Source organism: Saccoglossus kowalevskii, chromosome 11 (assembly GCF_978046115.1).
Source record: "Saccoglossus kowalevskii chromosome 11, keSacKowa6.1, whole genome shotgun sequence".
NCBI classification, from domain to species: domain Eukaryota; kingdom Metazoa; phylum Hemichordata; class Enteropneusta; family Harrimaniidae; genus Saccoglossus; species Saccoglossus kowalevskii.
In genome coordinates, this window is record NC_140651.1 from 21,875,331 (window position 1) to 21,902,160 (window position 26,830).

Genomic DNA, 26,830 nt, shown 5'->3' on the forward strand with positions numbered 1-26,830 from the left:
AAGGTGTTAAACAGTGCGTATACCATGATGTAACCGGACATGATTTATCCGACTGTAAGGCATTCGCTAAGCAACCGATAAATGAAAGGATCGATCTATGCAAGATCAAAGGCTTGTGTTTTAGGTGCACACAGAAACACCTCGCGAGAGACTGCAACTCAAGCATCAAGTGTGGTATCTGTCAGAGCACCAAACACATAACCTGTCTACACAAGCCTGGTGACACAACTAAACATGGTGCAGAAACCGAACCAAAGAAAACTGACAGAGCTCAAGCAGTAACATCAAATTGCACAAAACTCATTAAGTGCACAGCTGGACGTTCGTGTGGCAAAATAGTTTTAGCAAAGGTCTACAAACAATCCAACCCAACACATTTCATAGAATCGTACGCAGTACTTGATGATCAGTCCAATGCATGTATGGGGGACACCCATCTGTTTAATGCATTGGAGATACAGGGTCCAACACTTGAGTACGAACTGTCAACATGCAGTGCCAAGGGCGAACGCAGAACTGGAAGACGCGGTGACCACATCATAATTGAATCCATCGATGGCAAGAAGAAGTTCACACTTCCAGTCCTACTAGAGAACGATTACATACCCAGTGACAAAGATGAAATACCTTCACCAGAAATATGTAATAAATTTGATCATCTAAAACCTATAGCCGACAAAATTCCTAAATTGAGAGAACACATTGGTATACATCTCCTTATTGGCAGGAACTGTCCAGAACCACTGAAAGTCAGAGAGACCAGAAATGGACCGACCAACTCACCATGGGCTCAACGCACCGACCTAGGGTGGACGATATCTGGTGAACTGTGTATGGAAACTGTAAGGGGCGCTATCAGAGCTTCAGTACACCGTACAACAGCAACAGTGAACTACCTGGACACACAAATGACAAACAGAACAGATACAACACTCAATTGTGATCACCACTTGTATATTAGAGACCCAGTCACCCCTAAACGTGCCAACATAGACGTATTTGAAGAGACAGCAGATGACGAGAAAGTTGCCCTCTCTGTTGAAGACAAACAGTTCCTTCACATTATGCAAAAGGGTGCTCACACAAACCCTCAGGGAAACCTTGAATTCCCTCTACCTTTCAAACAACATCCGAGCGAACTACCAAACAACCGACAGTCGGCACTCAATCGCTTTAGCAATCTCCAGAACCAGCTCAAACGCAAACCAGAAATGATGCAACAGTACCTGCAGTTCATGGGCAAAGTCATCGAACGTAAACATGCTAGTCCAGTTCCAAAGTCAGAATTGGATGACAACAATTCTTGGTACTTGCCACACTTTGGTGTTTACCACCCTAGAAAATCTCAGATACGAGTAGTATTCGACTCAAGTGCTAGATTTAAAGGTGTCTCACTGAATGATGCACTACTTCAGGGACCTGATCAGATGAATAGCCTACTTGGTGTCATACTGCGATTTCGACGCAAGCCAGTAGGTACAATGGGCGACGTGGAACAGATGTTTCACAGCTTTCATGTCAACAAGGAACACCGTGATTATCTTCGCTTCTTCTGGTTCGAGGACAATGACCCCATGAGACCTGTGATACAATACCGTATGAATGTTCACCTCTTTGGGAACATTTCCTCCCCTGCCATAGCCACACTAGGCCTAAGAATGATTGCCACAGAAAACCAATCCACCTATGGTGAAGACGTGAAAGACTTCATACACAAAGATTTCTATGTAGATGACGGTTTAACATCTCAACCTGATGCAGCAACAGCAATAAGCCTCATCAAAAGAACAAGAGACATGTTAGCCACCAAGAACATTAATTTCCACAAAATAGTCTCCAATGACAAGGATGTAATGATCGCCCTCCCAAGTGAAGTACGCGCCAAGGACCTGCAATGTCTAGATTTTAGTCAAGACACTCTACCCTCACAGCAATCACTTGGGATACAATGGTCCCTTCAAGCGGACACTTTCACATTCAAAGTGGACTTGAAGGACAAGCCATTCTCACGGCGGGGAGTATTAGCGACCATAAACTCCATCTATGACCCAATAGGAATACTAGCTCCAGTTACAATAGAAGGGAAGTGCATTCTCAAGGGACTCATGTCAGAAATGCCAAAGGGACGTGAGATGGCCAGCGTTGGATGGGACGATCCGCTTCCAGCTGAATACCTTCCTCGCTGGACCCACTGGTGTAACAGACTTACATATGCAGAGAAAGTACATCTACAACGCTGTTACATTACACCTGATTTAGGTTCCATAATTCAAAGTGAATGTCATGTATTTTCCGATGCAAGCAATGCAGCCATAGCAGCTGTCGCTTATTTACGACTAGTGAACCAAGATGGTAAAGTTCATGTAGCATTTCTGCTTGGCAAAGCTAAAGTCAATCCCTCACATGCTGTGTCAATTCCTCGCTTAGAACTTTGTGCAGCCGTTTTAGCAACACAATTGGCACAAAAGGTAGCTATAGAAATTGGAAGTACTATAGACCGCACAGTTTATCACACTGACAGTACAATCGTCCTTGGCTACTTGAGCAATCGATCGAAGCGCTTCCACGTATATGTAGCAAATCGAGTACAGAAGATACATAATGTATCTTCACCAAACCAATGGCGACATGTGTCTACCGAACAGAATCCAGCCGATCTCGCAACGAGATCTGTTTCAGCCCAACAACTGATGTCTACTGTATGGCTTACAGGCCCTTCCTTCCTATGGGAATCTGACCCAACATCTGGACCCACAACGGAAAGCATCCAGTATGCAATAACAGAAGAAGACCCAGAAGTTCGAAAACAACCACGCATCCTAGCCACATCTGCCAAACAGCACAAGCCTAACGTTAATTGTCTAGGGTCTGAGAGATTCCACCGCTTCTCAACATGGACTGCTCTTAAGAGAGCAGTAGCGACCCTTATAATCAAGCTACGGAAACACCAGAGTGACAATAGTGAACTTCCATCGAAGATTGTCACCGCTGCATGTGCAGAGATCATTATCCTCCGCACAGTACAAGAAGAGGCGTTCCCAGATGAACTCAAGGTATTGATGATTGCAGACACAGCTGATGATGGTAACAATAACATAAAACGAGAGAGCCCACTGTATCGACTCAACCCATTCCTGGACAAGGATGGACTCATTCGTGTTGGAGGCAGACTTCGTCAAACCGATCTTGATCTCTGCGGCTGCCATCCAATACTACTGCCAAAAAACAGCCACATCTCTCGACTTATCGCTGAACACATCCACCAAGAGACTGAACATCAAGGTCGTCAACTCACACATGCAGCTATCAGAGCAAAAGGTTTCTGGATTCTTAGCCTACATGACTTAGTAAGAACCATCCTATATCAATGTACAACCTGCAGAAAGCTGAGAGCGAAACGTCTAATCCAAGTGATGGCAGACCTTCCTGCAGACAGAGCTGAAAACACCCCACCATTCACAAATGTGGGGATGGATGTCTTCGGTCCCTGGAGTGTAGTGAACAGGAGAACGAGAGGTGGTTCATCAGAAGCCAAGCGATGGGCCATGATCTTTGTATGTCTATATACAATAGCCATACACATTGAGATCATCAACTCAATGGATACCTCCGCCTTCATCAATGCACTGCGTCGCTTCATAGCCATTCGTGGCCCTGTTAAGAAACTGAGATGTGACCAGGGCACCAACTTCATAGGAGCGAAGAACGAACTAAAAGCAGCACTCGAAGAACTTGACCAGCATCAAGTGCAAAGGTTTCTAACAGAACGCCAATGTGAATGGGTGTTCAATCCACCTCATGCCTCACATTTTGGGGGCATATGGGAGAGACAGATTGGTACCGTCAGACAAGTCCTTAACTCTATGTACGTCCAACTTGGCAAACCGCAGTTCACGCATGATTTACTCTCCACACTAATGGCTGAAGTTTGTGCCATAGTCAACGCTCGACCCATAACCACCATATCTTCAGATGCCAATGACCCGCTGGCACTCAGTCCCAGTATGCTTCTCACAATGAAGACGCAACAAGTACACCCTCCTCCGGGTACATTCATTCAGCAAGACATGTACAGCAGGAAAAGGTGGCGTCGCGTACAGTATCTTGCCGACCAGTTCTGGGTGCGTTGGAGGAAGGAGTTCCTACAAAGCCGTCAACCAAGACGCAAGTGGAACAAGACTACTGCAAACATCAATGAAGGTGACGTCGTCCTGTTGAGAGATAAAGAATGCTCTCGCAACGACTGGCCTCTTGCACGTGTCGTGAAGACATACTACAGTGATGACAACAAGATCAGAAGAGCTGACATCATGGTTTGTAGAGACAACGTAAGAAGAATCTACCAGAGACCAATTGCCGAACTCGTTTTGATCCAAAGTATCAAAGAGAACAATTCTGAACATTAGTTGTTTTGATTATAATTAAGTTTAGTGTTAGTGTTCTAGCGTTTAGTAAAAATTACCTCTATCGCTCATTTTTAGACGGGGAGTGTGCTGGACGCCCTTTCACTTTTAACAGTATACCGCCCTCTTTAGGCGCGGGCGTTACGTTCAGCGTAGGTCAGAGTTCGCTATAACTATTATGGGCTAGAGTCTCATACGCGTACGCCAACTGCGTTTTGTATGACTGAAGATCGCTACATAAAGTCCTTCTAAAAGAACACTAGACTCAGCGAAGTAAGTTATTTTTCTGAATTTATTGACTCATGAGTTGATCAGGCCACCTTAGCTCCGAGTGTCGTAATTTGATAAGTGTATTTTTCGCAATTTCCATAAATTTTTCCGTAAGTCGTTCACGCTCGTTCGTTCAGTCAGCGATGACGTCATTTGAAATGTGATTTCTTTATCCTGTTATAGTTTTCACCGCTTTCTTGAATAAACTGGTTACTCTAACGCAACTGTGTACGAGTTATTTGGGAAGTGGTTGACACCAGTACGAGTACTAATGCACTTGGACCTCGGAATAATCGTATTAAGTCTAAGTTAAGTCTGACACCAGCTCATTTATCTTGGCTTATGAAGAACTTGAAGGTAAACCCAGTAATGATTTAAAATTTTTACAAGCAGCATTACATTTTAATAACAGTAAAAATAGAAGTAAACCATGTAAATAATGCAGATTGCTGACATGTAAAGGCTGGAATGAACATGTAAATAAAGTACAATATAAATGTGATTAATGCCTGTTTATGTTTATTGTGTAATAGTTCGTGCAAAAAAATATTTTAGAAAAATAAAGTGCAGTAGCGGCAGGGACCCCACATATTTTTAAGGGACCCACACATTTTATAAGGGGTGGGTCCCAGGGACTCCACATTATCGAACACTAATGCAACCCCTGTACTGAACAATAAAGAGGTGTGAATATTTTTAGGCACGTTGTCTAAACAAATGAATAGTATTAGGAACAATGTACCAGCTGGTTGAAACAAAGTCAGTCACGGTCTTGTTGAATTGGGGGTGTGGTTAGTAATAGGTACTTTTCATGTTTTCAATTTTTGTTGAGAACTCTTTAACACTGAAGCCGAAATCGGGGGTGCGGTTACTATTAGGTATGCGGTTTATAATAGGATTTTAACGGTACTTAATAAGTAAACACTCCTCTCAGTGTTTACCACTAATATCAAACAATTGATGGTCTAGAGGGTCTGTAAGGGACATCAAAAATTCAATGTAGGATAAAAAACTTAATTCCTTTAGTTTTTTCCCAAAACCCCCCACTGAAACTTAATTGATAAATATTGATCATGGCGTCAGACTATATTCACCAGTAAATACAAATTGATAATCAGACAGTAGTATGGCATAGCAGTTGGTCGTCGGGTTGGTGTAAAAAGACGCACATATTTACACTTGGACCAAACCATTTTCTCGTCTTGGATGTGTTTTTTTTACTTTCTGTTATTTTTGTCCATGATTGGATAGAAAAAAAAACGAACTACAAATACTCCAAGATTTTTTTGACTTCATTAAAAAATAAAATCGTTTTTGTAGGATGGAAACTTTTTGAGGTCAAAACCCCCCACCCCCAAACTATAAAGCAAATAAGTTTTTTTATCCGACATCGATCTTTTGACGTTGTCCCTAAGTTGATCAAGTTGTTGCCCACATTTAACCAGTATTGTTCATTTTTACGGCCATCAACAGACTCAAGTTTAGCCAGCATGTTCTTTAACTTGTCAGCCATATGATACCATTTTAAGCCTTGGAGCTGGGGGTTTGGCACAGTTTTGAACATGGTATCTCTCCAATTTTCATTCGATTTTGTGGTATAAGGGGATTTATACCACATGAATTGTTTTTAAACTACAAACATGCTATACATGTTTAACAAGGATACCTACTTTGATGGTATTTCCATGAAGTTTCAAGTTTTTCAGTTTCTGTAATGCTTTGTGACTATCTTGTCGTTGTTCCATACACACAAATGCACAGCCCCTGGGTGGTATTATCTACAGGAAAAAAGGAGAAAAAAATTATTCCAAGCCATGTTGCTAATTAGTAATATTAAGCAGTTTTTGCTTCACTCGTATATTCCTTGCTGTAATTTGCATATTCATTTACTCTTTTCTCACTTATTCTTCAGTCGGGCCACTCCATCCTTGCTCGATTACACATTTTTTGTCCTTTCTCACCTAATTTATACATATTACTGACTCACTTACGCCTCTCTCACTCCCTGTTCTAATTTACATACCACTGCTCACATTTACACATACTGTAGACTCACTCCATGTTCTAATTCAGGCACCATTGCTCTAATTTACATATACTGTCAATTGCTTTTATTCTAATTCTAATTACTCAAAGACTCCTCAAACTCACTCCACTCATCACCAACTAACCAAACCACTTCTCACACCTTGTAATTCACTCATTCTATAATTACTTTTTGCTCTAATTACATTCACTACTGACTCCTTAATACCTCCTCAATAGAATAGCAAAATATTATAATTTACAAATATATTCTACTTCCGATACTTACATCAATTGACTGTATCTGACCAAACTCTTCAAAGATTTCTTTGATGTCTTTTTCACCAGTTGCCTTTGCCAGATGACCAAGAAATATTGTAGTGGAACAAACTGCAACAAAAACAAATTTAAAAAAAAGGTTTAGAAAAAAACTTGTGTGTGCTGAGGATATTGTAGACAAAGTATGAATGAGAAATACTACAATTATCGTATAAATTATGATTTATACAATCAGCAAATGAAAAAATGGGGATGATAGACAGTGTGCTTCATTAGTTTTTTTAAAAAAATGCAATGTCCGTCAAATGACGTAAACTTCCCCATGTTTCACGGTAAAAGCAAAAGTCGTGGCCGAGTTGTACGCTAAAAAAATCAAAACAAAGTCATCAATCAGTAAGTATTATGACAAGGAAAACAAAACATCAAGACGCGGAGGAGAGGTCAGCACAAAATTAGGTCAAAAGACAAAGCTGTCTCGCACTACCTAGGAAATGTTCAAAGTACAGGTACCCATTGGACAAAAGATACATGGAAGTTTAGCAAACTATCTCCCCGACCCAGTGCAATGTATCCGGTTAGAATCAAAGCTCGCGTGTCCCTTATTTGAGGGACCAGATTCTGCCGTAAATTCGCCCTTGGATTAAAAAAATAAAATGGGATTTAAGAAAATAAAATGGGACTTTTAAGGTGTATTTTGGCGTCATTTTTCGGACATTTCAATCATTCCTGCCGGATAAAAAATAGAGTCTAAGTTTTACCATAGTCATTGACGTCTATTCAAGAGTACACGTGTATGATTTTTATCGTGACTAGCGTGAGCGGGTAAGCTTCGTTTCGAGAATGAGCTGTTATCACTGTGAACAATGTTAAATTATTCTTCAGATGCCCAGTTTATTTTTTAAAAACAACTAATTTTTTTATTTAAAAAAAATCATGCCGTTTTCGCATCAAAATCCAAGCCAAAAGATCGTACTACAACATCAATCTCTTCTGCATTGCGTTCAATAACATTAACATATTTAAATAAGCTATGATAATTTGAACATGTTGGCATCATCCAGCTTTTTGATTGGTTAATTAGCGATTTGACCTAAGAGAACATAGCGGATATCCTACAGCATCAAACATTTATACGAGACCGGAATCATTCACTTACGACAAAACTAAGTTGACTTTTATTTGTATTTCATAACAATTCAACGAATTTATTTTGTGTACATTATTATAATCACTACTGAGTAATAATCAACAATTCAGAAACGCAGCATGCTGAGATTTTTGTGTTCGTTTTTATTTGAAACTTCGTTTCTTTAGAATATATTTTCGTTACCAATAAAAAAAAAATCTTTCAGTCAATCAGAAACCCGGATTCATGCCTTCGGGGAAAGTCCCGTTTGCACGCTCACATCGTTGTTTTTTTTCGTTTTGGGGAAAACCAAAATTGGTCGCAATTTTCGAATAAGAATGAGTCGGCAATTTCTAATGGAGTCAAAAATTTGGAGGTAAATAAAAATACCGAAACCCGGCAAATAATTAGGCGTTTGAATTTTTAGAGGGGTCGAAATTTTGGAGTTTTTACGATAGGCGTCATTTTTCAGCATTTTAATCATTTCTCACAACCTACATTAGAGTCTAATTTAGGTTTTCCATAGTTACCCGGTATAGATGCTAGGATGTTTATTGTGACTAAGCATTAACGGGTATACATAAATAATATGCAAAAAACTACAACACCTTTTTGCTGGGAAAAAACACGTTGCTCTCGAGGTTTGTCCGGGATAGTAGTAACTTACCACTAATTGTTTTTTCTTTGATTGCTGGGAGACCTTTTTTCTGGCGTTCTTTCTCTCTTTCTCGTTCCCTACGCCTTTCCTTATGCCTGGGTGATCTAGATCGAGATCTGGATCGTGATCGCTTCCTCCTAGATCGACTCCTTGAAGTAGAACGAGATCTACGTCTGCGGCGCCTAGGTGATCGAGACCGAGATCTTGAACGACGTCTCTTACTTGGAGATCTAGATTTCATTCTTTTGTCAGAGTGGCGACTACTTGTCATTTCAGCTTCATCTGTTACTACTGCAGGTATCTCAGACTCGTCTTGCATTACGGTTTCCTCAACATGCATTGCTTCTGACTGATTATCATCTATACTGGTACTCTGCAACATGGCAAAAAACACAAAAAAAAGATTTAATTTTGTATTTGTTTATTAGTATCTCAATGGACATCAATGTTTTAAAAATTACAAAATGTGTTAGGATATTTTTAATCAGTCATTTCTGAAGTGTTTTCTGTTTTACCCCTAAAATATGGCAAATATTTATGAATATTCATGACGCTAGTTGCCTTTCCGTTAGTCCAGAATCTTGAGAAAAACTAAATCCAGAACATATTACAAGTTTTGGTCTTGAAAATTAGAGCCCTCATAAACTCTGAATTCAAGCCCTGTGTCACAAAACAACATATTGAAATAATTCAGCCATAAAGGCTCTTCATTAGCATGTAAATTTGTGTCTAATATAAATATGTTCATGTAATACCTGGTTGACTTGCTGACTGAAATGCTGTTCTAATAATTGGTGAGGGTCCAGTTGAGGCGGAGGCTGCAAATGGTGCAGTAGTTGTTGCTGGAATAGAGGATCTTGCAGATTGGTTGGAGCTTCAGTCTGCTGTAGAGTTTGTTTCAAGTGTGCCAATAAATCAGCATTGGCCAGGTTACCCATTATATCATCTGAGGTCGTGCTATGAAAAAAACAATATTTAAAGTTGTTTAATAGCTATAGTGGTCCTCTTGTCGTATTTGGCAGATGAGTAGGCAGTCATTTTGGCCTACTCGACTGACCTGCACATAACTTTTTTTAACAAGGGGTGTTCATCTCTCACATGACGACACACAGTCCCACAGGTGTAGAAACTGCCATGTGTAAAACAGCCTGAGCAGGTGCAGCTTTAATGCGTCAGTTTTCCCCGGAAACCACTACTTTTTGCGTCAGGAAGAAATTCTAGCCCCGCAGACCAGTAATTTTACTATTCCTGAAAGCCTTCAATGACCTACCTTGGTGGAGGCTGTGATACTGGTGGCCTCTGGTCAACCCCTCTATCTTGCGTATCTTCATCTTCATCCCCGTAATCAAAGTCCAACAGTGCCTGGATAGTTAATAAAATTGTCATAATTCAGCATATCATTGTATCATTTATCAAATTTCTGTATCTTGAACAATTTGTACAGGAAAAGTCTATATAGTGTTCAGACTGGTTCACATTCACTGAAATACTAAAAGCTAATAGAAAACTTGTACAAGGATTATTTAATTGCTGTGAAATTGTTGTAAAACGCCACCTCTTTGTTTAACCAAACAGTTATCGCAAAAAAAACCTAGTAAAATATTAAACTATTGTACTCGGGAGCTTGCAACATTCCTATCAATGTGTCTCAGTCTAACTTGTGAAAGAAGATGAACTGTGCCCCCCTAAAATGTACACAGATGAGTAATTTGCTATCATGATGTATTCATTGGAATATTCAATTTATAGTTCCCAAATACAGGCCATGTCAGTGTATTTTGCTAGAATTTGCTAGGATTGTAGAAGAATAAAAATATTCTTGTGGGCAAAAATGTGTATTCGCAGCACATTAACATGAATTAACAAGAAAGGACACAATCCCTTGACTGGGGCTAAGAATTTAGCTGATGAGTCAGACAGCAAGTTAGTTCCACTCAGTATATAAACCCATGGTGACTAACCTTATTAAATACCGGTTTTTCAGGCACATTTGTTGAATCAGTGGTTGGCTTGGAGACTGCAGCAGCAGTGGCTGCAGCCAACGACGCACTTAATGCCTGTATCTGTGCCATTAAGGAGTTATCTAACTGAGGTGTGGTCTGTTTCCTTGGTGACGGCTGACTCTGTTTCTGTATCTGTTGTTGCAGTGCTTGTAGCTGATGCAAGGTCTGCTGCTGTTGATGCTGGGCTTCTTGTGTTTGTTGGATCAAGCTCTGCAGAGACTGCATAGTTGGTTGCTTTGTATTTGGTGCATTTGGTTTCACTGCTTGTACATTTTCCTGCGTTTCATTCCAGCCTGACCAGCCTGCAGTTTCTGGTGGCTTTGTAGGTACTTCTACCTTCACAGTGGGGGCACTTTGACCTGCAACAGAATGAATTATTGTAAAATGATTTATTTTTCACAAAAGATAAACATTTGTATGTCAAACAAAGCCATGAAAAGATGTGGAGTCAACATTTAATTGGGACCAAGATGGCCAAGTCAACTACTTTCACAACCATTTTTTTCACAATTGCCTGTAGTAACTCAACAAATCTTGAAAATAAGTTTTGACGAAAATTGACAAGGTTTAGCTTTCTTATCATCATATCATATGTGTCAGTTTGAAACCTTTTATTCCCTAATTTCTTGAAACGATGAAGTTCATAGGAAATATTTGTTTTCTGTTTCAGGATGTTTTGATGATCCAAATTAACTTTAATGCATGAATTTGAAAGCATTATTTAATAATAATGTAATATGATTATATAATAATATTGACAAACTGGAGTGATGCAATGTGGTAGAATAATACAACCCTTGACAACACAAGTATCAACCAGCTCTATGAATAAGTGGTATCAGGTGATAACATTTTTATCACATGACCAACTCTGAATGTCAAAATGACAGAGAAAACATGACTGTAAAAAGTTATATGCATGCTAATCATACACCAATTTATGGTAAAGCCCTGAAGTGGTGAAGCCTTAATGCAACAATGAATGCACAGTTGCAATTCCAGCCACTGTTGGTTTTCAAAATCGGCAAAAATATTATCCATCTGAGATATTGTTTTTAAAATAAACTTCCAGTTGCAATCATTATGATTCAGTGTCACTGTACCATGCAAGTAACCAGGTATCCTCGCATACTGTTGCAGCACACAGAGACTGGTGATGTTTATTATAAATATTAAAAATGAAATATACATTTTATACTGAACGTCACGTCACGTCTCGTCTGTGCATGACATGCAGCATGGTTATGTGTTAAATGTTAAACACACACCATACATTTATTTGCTCTATTATCAGTGTTTGAGCTTCCTTGAATTACAGGTGTGTTTCTATGGTCAAAATGAGAAGTATTTTAATGGTTCAGTATACAACAAATGCAACTATTATTCAAATATAGTATCTTTTGCTATTGAATTTACCATGCTTTGATCACAGGGTTCATAGCACCAAGAGCCAAATGATTTCCAAGACTTTTCCAGACCTTTTCCCAAACTTTCTTGCATTTTTCAAAGACATTTTGACCCTTAAATTCAGGCCAACATTATCACCAAAGCTCATCAAAGTTCTGAGGATATGGTGGTAGTTCCCTGGATTAAACAAGCCTTTCTAAAAGGAATTAATAACTATAAAGAAATTTAAAGACTTTTCAAAGATTTTTTTATTTTTCCTGTAATTCCAACTCAAAGACTTTCGAAGGATTTCCCCAAAGCTATATGACCCTGGATCATAGAAATACAAAGCTTTAACTGGTATTACTTAGTGGAACACCACTGAGGTCGAGGTCACTGTTTTCTAAATCTCTTATTGACTTTTCACTCATTTTGACAACATGAGAGGCTCTTTACATGGATCACTGTCCACCAATTAAATTTTATATGTCCTTTTTCTTTGGAATATATTAACCATCAACATTCATTAGCATTCTCTATAATTTGTTAGTCTATTACAAACTAATTTGAGATGAAAACATTAACACATCTGTGATGAAATACCCCCAAAAGCACATGTGAATGAGAAGTTCAATGCTGTGTTTGAGTACAGCATGATTTTACATCCAAAGTGTGGACAATAGATCACATACACCAACCCAACTTAGTGCAACACAACACAGAGAAAAATCAACAGCCAGAGAGCTAAATTACATGGAGATTTAGACCCATGGTGGTTGTTCTGTTAATTTTTAACAAAGAGGAAACACAAGCAAGCAGAATGACATGAACTTGTCATGGCAAACTGGGAGTGCTCGCTCGGAAACCCTTAAAATATTACATCTCTCGAAGAGTGAAACCAAACTGTGCAACAGCAATGCCATTACCATGGAAACACTCTAGGAATGATGTGTGTACCTTGATCTTGACTTTGAGCAACATCAATAGATTCCTGACCTGTCAGTTCAGGGTTAGCCATGTCTAGTAATGGTTGGATGACATCGGCACCAAACACCCCATTCTTCTGCCACAAATTTAAGACTCTGACAACCCTAGCTTTATCATCTTGCGGACACTTGAATAAGTGCAGAAAGGTTGGAACAACATTCTTGGCGAATCTTGGTGCAAATACATCCTTGTCTGCTCCAAACTAAAAAAAAAAGTTCTTTTGTAATTATTGCATCAGGATACACAGAAAATTAGATGTCTAATAATCTAATGAACAATTTTGTTATCATGTTCATTTTGTACAGATAAATTGGTTCCAAACTATGTACATATCCTAGTCAAGGAATACTGCTAATTCTTACTACCTCCAATGCAGCATTTAATTTGACTGTAAAGACGCGACTTTTAAACTGCCAAAGTAGACGCTTTGTGTTCTATAGTACAAATCACACACAGCGCAGAATTTTGTTTGTGCAAGTGCAAAAAAAAAATGCAATGAACCATCAGTTCAGCTATCAAAGAAGTAGTCATTTCAACCATCCAAAAATCAATCCTGAGTGCTGAAGTTAAATCTTTCTCACATAGAACACAGAAAAACCATATCACTCAAGTGATGTTAGTCTTTCCAAAACCCAGGTAAATATGCATTTGAGCATGTGTTGGAAATTGGGACAAGTAATTTATTTGGTATCAAACAGAATTGTGTTATACACACAAATTTAGTTCCAGACTTTACTTTAGTAGCAGTTTATCAATTTCACTGCCAACACAGATTAGTAAGCAGCGATTATAGTTTAGTGATCTCGTATTGAGATACTGTCTGTAGCATTATACCGTGGATGTCTAAAGAAATGTCCTGCAGATGTCTGCACTGCGGTTGCAAGCTTGATGTGGATTCATTCTGTTTATAATATTTACAATTATCCATACATGCTGTCAAGAAAAAAAGATACACATACGCATGAAGAGCAGAAAAATGAAAAAAAAACAAAACTCACCTGATGTCTGGACTGTCTTACTATTGAGTCAATAACGTACAAACCAGGAACTTTATATTCTGGCCGGCACTGAGAAATAAGAGGCACAATAAAACGAGTCATATATGCACAGGTATTATTTTGCAGAGAAAGAATATCCATTTAGTGACTAGAGATCTCTCATTAATTTGTTTGTGATATCTAAACTGTAACCACTATCCAGTAGAAATAAAAAGGTGTGCTACCAAATGAAGCAGGCCACATAAATACCCTCATGGACAACCCTGGTGCTACACTGGCCTTGAACTTCTAAGTTTGAGAAGTCCACCCATTTTCAAGGCCCCAATTAATAAAATGGCCTTAGCAAAGTGAAATCAAAGGGCATCAGAGTATTCTCCTCCAATGTCTTCAAGCTCTGCTTCTACAACGTGTGCCAAAATATTTTACACAAATTAATTCTCTTAATATAAGACAGGATTTGTCACCCAACTAATCTTGCTTTGTAAAGAGTTCTGAGTGGATACTGATTCTACAAGATGTGAACATGATGGATGGTTGATTTGTCCCAAATCATATTCATTTAGAAGTTGATCTGTTGAAGTTGAATCATCCCACATGTTTATTAGATGTATCCAATTTATTAGGTTAGTCCGATACTAACTCATCCAATACACCCAACTATATCCCAAAAACAAACTGTATTTACTCATGCTCACGCACTCGTCGTGCATACGACAGAACCCATCATTAATTAATTATATCACTCTTTGCAGTGCGTTAATTCGTCAACCTTACCTTCATTATGAATTTCTCTACACTCTGTACCACATGTTTGTAAAATTTGATGGCTTTGATGGCACTCTTGGTGACCGCCGTCATCTTGGCTCTTGAGATAGGCGGCTTGCTTTCATAGAGACTGGAGAGCTGTAGAAAGAGGGCATCCCACATTAATCAAAAGTTTAGTTTACCACATTAATTCAAAATTTAGCAGTTGAGCGACTGTCTCAGATAACTACTATTGTCAGGCAGGTAAGCAAATATGAAATATTGCCCATTGGAACAACCATGAAAAGAAATGCAGAAGCAATATGTTTTACATGTGACGTACACTTTTTGTAGCAGGACCCACAGCGATGTGTCATACCTTACTTTCTAAAGTGAATGATTACTCCACTTTTTTAATATAGACCCAGATGAGCTAATTATCATTCGCCTAATCCATATAGCTCCCTAATTAGTCAAATTACTGAGTACAGGATAACCATTTTTAGCCATTTTCGAAAGTTAAGGTCTGGTTTTTGAGTGGGAAGCCAATGGCCAAATGTAATATTGGCAACTAGGAGTTTAAAATTTGATATCTGAGCTTATTGAACAAACCATTTTAAAATAGGTGGGCGCAGCATTAGAATAGCTACAACCCAAGTTTCCATGGAAACAAGTGTGGTTACCATTTGTTCTTAACAGATGAACCCTTACTCCGCAGTTGGTGGTGGGGGGGGGGAGGGGGTAGCGTGGAGGAAAACAGAGATGTTAATCAAAAATTCATTGTCTATTCTTGTTTGTGATTGGTCCTGCCAACATTTGGGGGATCATGACGTAGTTTCGTTATTGAGTAATTTTGTTTTCCCACCAATTGTCTTTGACAATTTTCAACAGGATTGGAACCACTGCATATAGGTCAATGTAATATCATCAAGGAGGGGCATGTACAATTAAATGGGGAGTGCTGGAGGGTAGGGATAGGGTTAGGGTTAGGGATACAAAAGGAACTCTTTCCCAAGATGTCATATGGAGCCAAAAAACAATAGCCAGAGAAAACTTCAAGTAATACGTATCTTCTTTCAACATCACGGTTTAAAAACACTTTCTGTGTCTTTTTCGCAGGACTTGCACACTCGGTTTTGACTTCTATTGAACTACATGCTTCTGAGACAACAATTTCTAGTCAATTCTTGCCTAAGTGTTAATAAATTTACACAATTTGCTTCATAATGTACATTAAACTTTGATTTACAGTTAAAATAAATAATATATTCTAGAAAATGAAAATATTGCTTTGAAGATTGTCAGTGTAAAACTCATGTTTGGTATTGTTCCGATTGTTACACACTGGGTAACAAATGGGGCAGTCGAGTTAACAGCCAGAAACGTCTCGGGGAAATACACGTGTTAGTCTTTGCTGCTTCATTAAGCGAAGGGGTTTTCGAAGGAATCGTGAACAAAACAACATAACTTTGATTTCGGCCAGTTCCGTACAAAACATACATCACTAATATGTGTAAATATTTGTGTAACGTATAATAGTTATTAATGAAACCAAGGACGATCGGTTCCGCGCACGCCACATTTCCAGGATTCGTTGACATACAGGAATTGATTGCAATAACGTTTTTTTAGTTCACTTACCTCGTTATTAAAGGCTCTGACGGCCTCCATTTTGGCCGTATTTGTTCTCAGTGATCACAAAAATCGAACAAATGAATAAAAGATTGTAAAATGGTTGAGATTTTTTAGAAATTCACCATTGATTATCATTGATAAAACCACGCAACTGAGACAAAATGGCGTGCGTTAGTGAACAGCCCATAATATGTGAATTCTTTATAAGGAGTTACTTGATTGGCCAATATTTTACCGATAGTTAAAATTGGTCCAATCAAATTTAGTTTTATATAATCTCGATTCGATGGCCAGCGAACGTGAAATAACCCAAGATGCAATTCAAAAAACACCGTGATCACAATGGCTGCGATGTTTCATTTAGAAAGTTTTTACTGGAAAAATTAATAATATAAATAGTTCAGATTCAAACGGTTTGAATTTGAACTTGATTGTACTAGCATTGAGTGGACATTTTTCCTGAGAGCCCATGGAGTAGAATTTCTTAAAATGGGGCGGAGAAACCAAACAAGACCTGGACGCAACTTCACTTCAGAACAGGTACAAAACAATTAATCAATATGTGAATTTTGATGGTACCCATCCGACAGTCACAAATAGCATCGGGATCCATGATAACAGCTCCCTGTCTGCAGAGACACACACGCACATATAAATACAATTTAATTTCCAGGACTACTAGTATATCAACTTTGCGCAAGTGCATTTTTTTAGGGGAGGGCGCTGTAGACGCTGACGTTAAGGTAGTTTTGCTGCCATTAAAACTTATCACCGGATTTTCTTGACTTTTTCCCATATGTTTTTATTTTATGTTGTTATTTACAAAATCAAAGAAAAAATGTATGCTCTCCAAACTTTTTTTTGCACAAAACACCCATGAAAATGGTGATTTTTGAGCCATTTGCCAGTAGTTTCTAGGGTTAAAAGGTTACGCCATTTCTCAAAGTTTAGTTTGGGTATAGACCTGAGTAAAGTCCTGTAGGTTGGCCTCCTTCCGCTGATCATTCGACCTCCACAGTCCTGAGAAGTCATATAGACCAGGGATTTGAAGAACTGTATTGGGCGATTTAAGAGGCATTCAGTTTTGCAGCTAAAAAATAAGCATGTCGATACATCTAACTAAATAATTTCCCATCTGGAAGTGAAATTACAGAAGATTTCCCGATAGGGTCAATCAAATCAACATTTTCCAGCTTGTTCTTGATGTATTTATAAACAAAATGTTATTTCGTTGCATAAACTAGCTTTCGTCAAAGTTCCAGTGCTGTAGCTTCATTTATCGGTCACAAGAAAGCCTCAAAGGTATTTATGATCACTAGATTGATTGATCTACATTTTGGCTGATTACAATCATGAAAAGTGCATGAAAGGCTCTCCGCCATAAATTTGTAGCCGGGTGTTGAATACCCGGTCTGTACGACTTCTCAGGACTGTGGGAGCCAAATGATCAGCAGAAGGAAGCCGTACTTAGGGCTAATTTGAAAACATATAGTGAAAAAAATAATAAATAATTTAAAATGGACTCTTATGTTTGCCCAAAATTATTAGAAAATTCTGATGAATACTATTTTATTTTTATGAAATAATGATTTAATATGAATTCCTATGGAAATAATTCTCAAACAGTCCATTTTTCATATTTTTTTAATCTAGGTAATTAATCCCAAAAGTCAATAAATATGTAACTCTTTTAAAATAAATCTTAACGTGATAGTGTTTTGACCTTGAAGTCTTGGTGGGTATATTATTGCTAGAATTAATTTTCACTGAAAAAACATTTTGGCTGTTCTGTACAAAGTTTATTACTCCCAGTTTAGACGAAGTCCTCAAACGAGGACTTGTAGATTGACCTACGTGAATGTGTGCATGTACATTTTGTTTCATGATACGATTCCAGATGGCCAAATGGCAGCCATTTAAATCAAAATCAGCATATTTTGGGGAAATTATTTTAGAAAAAGTTTATTTCATGGAAATTATTTATTTTTTTGATAATTAGCTAAAAACCAGCTCAGTCGTCATATTTTTATCATCTGTCATCAAACCACGATTATTTCTAGAAATAAGCTAAGAATACAGATCATCGGGAAAACTATAAATAAAAAAATCTTCCTGCTCACTCAGTTTCTATTTAGCTCATTACCAGAAACACCAAACTGGTTTTGAATGCCGTATTATTTAATTTGTGAAAAAGTGGCATTATACTACAAGCATGCTATAAAATATTGCAGTGATATCGAAAGAAATTCTTCAATTTGAAACAGCGCCCTCAATGGTATGATTGAGACTTACCGTACATCATCAATGTGTTCACCAGGGGTAGGATAGCCCATGGAAAGTACCTTCCATAGATAGACCATAGTGGATAGACTGGCAAAGTCAGGACTTTTTTGTTTTACAAAAAAACATAATTAATTGTCAATTTAGCCTTCTTAGCATGATTGCATAAACTAGCGTGATTGCGAAATCCATTTCTTTCTGCAAAAGGCGAAATTGACAATTATTATTTATATTTTTTTGTAAAACAAAAACAAGTCCTGACTTTGTCAGTCTAAAGGTAGGAGTGCTGGATGAATAAATGAATTTGACAGCCCAAAGGACATGTCAGCATCCCAGGGATTGGCATAAACTGACTGCATTTTAGTCATCCCTGACATAAAATTTTCTTGTGCATGTGCATATGGTAAGTATTCTTTAATCATTTTATCAAAAGTTCTCTCCGCAAAATGAGTTGTAGTACTTTTTAAATTCACAATTCTTTGTTCCCAGTTTGCCATGTTCATCCTTGAATGACAGTTTTTATCTTTGTTTATCTACCCTGCTTGTTACCATGGCTACATATACCAACAATGCGTTCAAATGTATGCTATATGAAGATGATTTATGTACAGATTATTTGTGAAAAGACCTGTAGTTGCAAATTATTTGTTATAAAAAAAAATCAGTATTTCACTAGACACGAGTTATTGAATGTCAAATACTGTGGAATACTTTATTTTCACTGGAATTAATTTTCGCTGAAAAAGCTTTTATGGGCTTTTTGTATGGAATTTATTTCACTGTTTTTTGATGAGTTTAATGTGAAATATAGGAAAAAAAGTATATTCACTGGATTTTATTTTCATAGAATCATCCCTTCAGCGAAAATAGCGAAAATAAATTCCAAGCGAAAATGAAGTGTTCTACAGTATGCAAAGAATGTCATGAGAAAAATATATTCATGAAAAAACATCAGAAATGTTGATATCTGTGAATATTTGAAAAAGTGATTTATGATTTCTCTGATCTTGTTCGAATTGGTTACCTTTACTCTAGGGACTCATCAGTGCATTACCCAGTTTTAGTGTCTTGTTTAATGTTTCTATACATGTGCATTCTCCCAAATAGTACTCAAGTATTCTATGATGTTATTGTAAGGTTGTTGCAAAATATACACAAAGACGTACTGACGAGAGTACCGTCCAATAATGTGTGATTTGATGCGACCATGGACTGTCTGAGTGCATACTTTGTGGTGATCCAAGTGTTTGGTGTAGAATTGCCAGGACTGGGTAAAAGGTTGAAAAATTGTGGATCTTTCTCACTATGAATTTTATTTTCAAAAATGGAAATCTTTCCATATTTGGATTTCTCATTGCTTGATATGGTGCAATGCTACAGAATTACGGCACACTGTAACTCGTAGTATTATGGTGACGTTGTATACCAGGATCCATTAACTACAGTATTTCAATATTTTGTTCATTATAGAAATCTTATGGTATACATATGACATATAAGATATGAGCTTCTAAAAGAGCAAATACAGTATTGTAGTAACCATTTATATTAATATATATGCAGGTCAACCATAATACTTGGTGTTTAGAATAGATATAATCCACTGAATATCTGTTGTATCAATATAATCATTATATCGCTCTAGTACCATTTTCCTATATCAGTATATGTTTGACATCCAGACAAATTGATCCAAGGCATTTACATATATTTCTAAATCGATATATTGGTACATGTAAAAACTGATTTAGATTATTTTAATATTTATAGAAGTAATAATTGAATATATAAAAAAAGCAGTTAATTTAATTCTCTGTAATATTGGCATGAGACCAATTATATAAATACTACCTAGTTAGTAATTAATAGTGTATACACCTGTCTGTATGCTATCTCACATTAGATCTCTGCCGCTTCCCGCATCTCGTAATTCATCTCGGCCATTGAGGCAATTGCTTAGATTCCCTCACCTGAATGCACCTTTAAAATATTCAAATATTTCAATCAGTCAAGGGCATTTTTTAGAAATGATGATCTTGAAATTAAATCCCCTCAGAATACTGAAGTATACTAATTAGTTTTGGGGCTTGATATGTAGGTCTTAAAAAAAGGTTTGGCTAGCCGCTGAGTGCAACATACATGTCTATTTGATGATGATTTCTTGAACAAATAAAACAGTTAACAAATTTGCATGCAATTTGCCATAAAGATTTGAAATATTATAGCAAACAGAACTATCAGTATCAAAACTACTGGGTATAACGTTTAATTTGGTTGGATGAATGTATTGATGCAACCAAGTCCAAGCTTGTACAGCCCCAAATGTATTGTCACATGTACATCATACTTTGTATACAGATAAAATTGCATGATGGGAAGTTAAGGTTTCCAGTCATAAATTTAGTGTACTGCCGGTATGTATGTGTATTCAGTAGATGTCCAGTTTGTTCTGTTACCATAGTAGCATATGCGTTTAAGACAGAAGTATATGTCTATGGTAAAAATATGTCATTTTAAAGATTTAGCTTACAATTAATGCAGTTTTTTGGTTTATTTGTGCTTCAATCAGAGATACATCCAATAGAGCAAATACTGTATGTTTTGACTCCTGTGTGCAAAATAGCTTAGGGAGCATGCATGTGTTGTTGAAAGTGATTATACTATAAAAAAGTTACAAGAAACCTGCGTTGTATTCGCAGTTTGGTCCATTCTCCACATTGAAGCTCCCTCAATGAAAAACATAGAAGAATGTGTGTGAGATACACAAACAATTTTGTTGCTGGCTTGTATTTCCAGAGGGCCTGCCATTATACGGGTATTAATAGATCACCGTCTAATGTGGGCTGAATCGATTCTCTAATGACGTCAGAACCAATATTAGTGTAATGGACATGTGTGTATAATTATTCCTCACTTGAACGCATTTGTGCTGTATGCAGCTGTAAAAACGAGTCTCCTGGCATTGTACAATGCAAACCTGTATTCGATGAAATTCTGATGATAAAAATAAGCATGGAAACATAAAAATTAGTTTTGCATGGCATACCGCCAAGTGATGTTCACCCATGTTAGTGCAGTGCTTGGATTAACACACATATTGAAACCTCTGTGACTTGGTTGCTGCATCAATCTGCTCTATTTTCATCATTTCAAGTTTGGACTGGATCTTTAAGGTAAAAAATTAATGAATAATCATAAATATATTTATAATTTTCTCTTTATTTAATAATGAGTTAAAAACTTAACTTTAAAGTATGTGTTTTTAACTAGCATGTTATTTTTTAATCAAAGTGTATCTAATCTTAACAAAAAGTCTTTTCTTATGTGATTGTTATTAACTTTAGCTAATTAATAAATCTCTTTATTCTATATTGATTCAAATTTGCCAAAATACATTCAATATTCTTTGTTTTATGTTAGAAGTCTATTCATAATTTTTGAGAAAGTTGTAAATCGCAGACACAATGTTCATTGTACAATCATGGAGTGGAAGTACAGTCCAAGCATAACTCAACTCCCACGGCTGGCTATCATCTGGCTCTGCCTTTTCATAAAAACTATTTTTAAAGTGATTATTATTGTCATAAATAATTTCAAATTATTCTTTGTAGTTACTAATATATATATTTAGGCTGTTTTTGATAAATTGTAGTTATGAAAACAAGCTAAACTTGCTTTTTTATTTTAAAGCTTGCTATTAATAACACAATTATTTTTGTTATGTTTGATAGTATTTGCAATCCATCCCATAATAGATGGTATGTGGTAACTACCTTATAAATTATACTAAAATATATTTGGATATTTAGAGTACTAGCGAATTCCAACTTATGGTCCCGTTAGACTCAAAATACACCACGAATATTCACTTTTGAGATATAATTTTTTTTTTTTTTTTTTTTTTTTTTTTATCTATTTTTTATTACTTTAAATAAATACATTTACAAAAAAAAAGAAAGAAAAAAAAATTACAAAAAAAAAAGAAAAGTGGATGGCTTAAAAGAAGTGGAAGTGGGGGAACATTATTGATAAGCTGACAAATCTGGCTAATAAGTGAATTACTCATAATTAAAATTATTCCATTTTTCATTAAATTTAGACATTGAACCATTATTGATAGCTATTTGTCGCTCTACAATGCGAGTGTTTAACATTATACTCTCCACAACTTCCACCTTTGGAACAGAACCTCTTTTCGATTCAGAATAGAGGTGCTGTTTACAGATTAAAATAAAAAGGTTGAGAAGATTACAATAAAAACTGCCATGTATTCCAAAACAAATATCCCTGTCAGACAATAAAATATCAACGTTTGTCCATTTTTTCCAGAGTTGCTGACATTTCCCCCAAAATCTTCTAGTAATAGTACATGTAATAAAAAGATGCTCAAGAGTTTCAATATCAGCGTTACAAAAAGTGCACAATGTACTATCAACTAATTTCCATAAGCACAAAGTGTTATTTGTGTAAATTGCCCTATGTAAAAATTTATAATGAAATGCCTGCAGCCTGGAATCAAATGTACAGAGAAATGGTAGTTTAAAAAGGGGTTTCCAATCTTCGTCCGGAATTCGAATTTCAAGCCGTTTTTCCCATTTATTTTGACAGCCCAAAGGAGGTACATTTTTCCTAACCAAATCCGAATACATTTTTTTGTGAGGTTTAGGTTTGTCTCTAACATAGTGGACAAAATAATTGTCAATTGAATTTAATTTCTTAGGATTCTCCTGCAACTCCTTTTTCCATGACCTGGGAATAGCTTTTAACACAGATTGAAATTCCAAAAAATTAACATTGCAGTCGTATTTACACTTGAAATTTTCATAACTTAAAAAATGACCATCATCTCCTAATAAATCATTTACATACCAAATATTCTTTTCCTGCCACAACCTCCTGTTGACATAATCATCTTTTATAGCAATATTTGAATTATGCCACAAAACCTGACTTTGATAATTACATTTTTGATGATTTATACAAGAATGCCAAATGTCCATTATTTCCGACCAAAAGTTATTTTTAATTGAAGTAATATACTTTTTAATAAAATTTGCATCTGCTTCCCAAATCTTATGTCCAATTTTCCTAAAAATATTAAAATAAAGTATTTTCCACGGGTGAGCACTTTTTTCTTGGGACTTTTTAATCCAAGTTAATTTTAACGCCTTGGAAAATAGTGTTAAATTAGGTAAATTTAAACCACCATATTCTACACCACGACTAAGAGTAGCCCTGGATATTTTAGCTCGCCTACCACTCCAAATAAATTGATTAATAATTGCATTAAGACGATTCATAAGTGCACTAGGAGGGGATGGCAAGGAGGAAAATAAATGGATTAGTTGTGAGATTGCAAGATTTTTAACAATTGTAACTTTACCCAAAAGAGATAGTGGTCTACAGCCCCATGAAGCAAACAAGGAAGAAATTTTTCTCAATTTATCTTCATAATTTAAGACTACCATGTTTTCTAAATTAAGGTCGAAGATCAGTCCCAATAATTCAAAATTATTTTCTAACCATATTAAATTAAATGTGGGGCATATTCTGTCACTGCATCCCTTTTTTGACCCAAACCAAACAGCCTTTGTCTTGCCTACATTCAATTTCAAGCCTGAAACTAAAGCAAAATTCTTCAGTACCTGGAAGACAGTACGTAGAGAGGATTCTGAACCATCTAATGTTAAAAATGTGTCATCTGCATACTGACTTAATAATAATATTTTATTATCAATCTTTATTCCTTTAATATCACGATTGTTTTTCAAAGCCTGGGCCAGAAATTCGACTGCAATAATAAAAATGTATGGAGACAAGGGGTCTCCTTGCCTAACACCCCGGGATACTTTAAACATTTCACTTGCATGTCCGTTATTTATAACACATGAGACAGAATCCTTGTAAAGACATTTAACCCAACTCCTCAAAGAAGCACCAAAATTAAATTTTAAGAGAACCTCATCAATGTAGCTCCATTCAATAGAGTCAAAAGCTTTTTCGAAATCCAACAATAACAACAGACCAGGAATTTTGTTAAGCTCAGTGTACTGCAACACGTCATACAAGTAACGAGTATTTTCACCAATGAACCTATCTTTAATATATCCAGTTTGAGAATCACTAATAATATCCGGAAGAATCATTTTAAGTCTCTCGGCTATACAGCCTGAAGCCAGCTTGTAATCTGTATTCAATAATGAGATCGGACGCCAATTTTTTAGAATGGATTTGTCCTTATCTTTCTTAGGAATTAAAGTGATAACACCTTGTTTTTGTGTAATCGACATGTAACCAAGAGACAATGAATAATTAATAGACTTTACTAGGAAATAATGAATATCGTTCCAGAAAAACTTATAAAATTCAGAAGGAAATCCATCACTACCTGGTGTCTTATTATTTTCCATTTTTTTCAAAACTGATAGAATTTCTGTATAAGTGATCTCACCATTGCACTGTTCTTTTTGAATTTCAGACAAACTGGGGGATAGGACTGAAAAACAATTATCAATCGGTACAGTAGGTTTCGAGGTATAAAGGTTTTCATAAAACAATTTTTCAGTGTACAAAATTTCCTTAGGGTCTGAAATTGAACGGTCATCATCCACTTTCAAATGTGTTATGGTTTTATCAATATAATTCCTTTTTTCTAAGTTTAGAAAAAATTTAGTATTACGCTCACCATGCTCAACCCATTGAACTTTCGACCTCATTATTGCACCCTGGGTTTTAATTTTCTGCATATTTTCCAACTCTTGCTTCTTATTCTCTAATTTAATAACCAAATCATTTGAGTTTTGTATATTTAATTCTTGTTCCAAGGCGTTAATTTCATTCTCAATTTTTTGAAAATTGTTCACATTTTCTTTTTTCCTATAAGTACTGTAAGCAATCGTCGTACCCCGTACTTTAAGTTTTAACATTTCAAAAAATAGTTGGGGGTTAATAGAGAAATTCCAGTCATTGTCTGACACTACGGTGTCACCCTCCCCAATTTTGTATTGCTCAACAACCTCTTCAATTGACGTTTTAACCTTTTGTGTATAAACATTGTCATGCAATAGTGAAGTATTAAATTTCCAGAAACCTCTCCCTCTTTTTTGTAAGTAAAAATTACAAATAATTGTAGTCGTACTGTGATCCGAACGGTACCCGTACGAAATATCTGAATTTTTAACAAAAGAGGAAATGTCTGGGGAGACCAAGAAATAATCTAAACGACTTTGCTTTAGATGCTTTTTTTTGTGCCAAGTGAATCTTCTAGAATCTGGGTGGGTGACTCTCCAAATATCAATCAAATCAAAAGCTTTCTTTAGATTGTCAATTTCCAGGCTTGCTTTTGGGTTATTATAAGATACATACCCACTACAGTCCAAATTAAAATTGGGTGAGACATTCCAGTCCCCACAAATAATTATACTCAAATTCCCGAAGTCATCCAGGATATTCTGTATTTTTTGGTAAAAAGTTGGATTGTCCTCATTGGGGCCATAAATGGTACCCAATGTGAACCGTTGTGAATGAAAAGTTAAATCGAGAAATAGAAAATTACCACCAGCGTCGCCTCTACATTTATGTATCGTATATTCATCAACTTTGTTAAAAAAAATTCCCACACCTCGGGAATTACTTCGATACGCACTAAAAAAAAACTTCTGCCCCCATTCCGATTCCCATATATCCTCATCCCCGATTTTGCAGTGTATATCTTGCAAACAATAAATATTAAAATCTTTGTTTTTTAACCAACAGAAAACATCCCTTCGTTTTTCTGGAGTAGAGCACCCCTGAACGTTTAACGACAATACTTTCAAATCACTCATTATAATTTACATATGGTATTTTCCTATAACATAACCCCACACTAAAACTTAAAGCCATCCACTTACAAAAAAAACACAAAAACCACAAAGAAACAAAAAAGTAAAATTCAACAAAGTAAGAAAAGAGAGGGGGAAAACTCTCCCCCTCCACCAAAAAGGCAGATGAAAATAAAAAACCAAGAACAAAAACGCACTGCTGGTTGAAAAAAG

The 26,830-nt window shown here is 36.5% G+C and overlaps 3 protein-coding genes across 4 annotated transcripts in view; 2 read left to right on the forward strand and 1 right to left on the reverse strand.

The window, feature by feature from the left end:
• Positions 1 to 16,691, reverse strand: part of LOC100377579 (uncharacterized) — a 29,094-nt gene extending 12,403 nt beyond the window's left edge. The window contains exons 1-10 of one of the 2 annotated variants that reach the window (XM_085505022.1): positions 16,521 to 16,691; positions 14,910 to 15,038; positions 14,136 to 14,204; positions 13,147 to 13,339; positions 10,723 to 11,123; positions 10,032 to 10,123; positions 9,517 to 9,718; positions 8,771 to 9,134; positions 6,988 to 7,088; positions 6,344 to 6,451 (exon numbers count right to left, since the gene is read on the reverse strand). In XM_085505022.1, coding sequence (XP_085361148.1) covers positions 6,344 to 6,451; positions 6,988 to 7,088; positions 8,771 to 9,134; positions 9,517 to 9,718; positions 10,032 to 10,123; positions 10,723 to 11,123; positions 13,147 to 13,339; positions 14,136 to 14,204; positions 14,910 to 15,038; positions 16,521 to 16,550 — 1,689 coding nt within the window. In that variant the 5' untranslated portion in view covers positions 16,551 to 16,691. Of the gene's footprint in view, positions 1 to 6,343; positions 6,452 to 6,987; positions 7,089 to 8,770; positions 9,135 to 9,516; positions 9,719 to 10,031; positions 10,124 to 10,722; positions 11,124 to 13,107; positions 13,340 to 14,135; positions 14,205 to 14,909; positions 15,039 to 16,520 lie in introns of both variants that reach the window. The other variant, XM_002736972.4, reaches the window with a different exon arrangement.
• LOC146736525 (uncharacterized) lies at positions 3,600 to 4,406 on the forward strand. The gene has a single exon (XM_085505551.1). It carries the CDS (start codon positions 3,600 to 3,602, stop codon positions 4,404 to 4,406), a length of 807 nt encoding a protein of 268 aa, XP_085361677.1.
• Positions 16,692 to 16,852: 161 nt separating the features above from the next.
• LOC100377430 (glycoprotein endo-alpha-1,2-mannosidase-like) overlaps positions 16,853 to 26,830 on the forward strand; it is a 30,726-nt gene continuing 20,748 nt past the window's right edge. The window contains exon 1 of the mRNA XM_002736971.3: positions 16,853 to 17,054. The gene's annotated coding sequence lies outside the window, so the exon portion shown is untranslated. The remainder of the gene's footprint in view (positions 17,055 to 26,830) is intronic.

Bases quoted from the DNA above. Each gene is read 5' to 3' on its own strand.
- LOC146736525 (XM_085505551.1), top strand. From the start codon at position 3,600: ATGGATACCTCCGCCTTCATCAATGCACTGCGTCGCTTCATAGCCATT.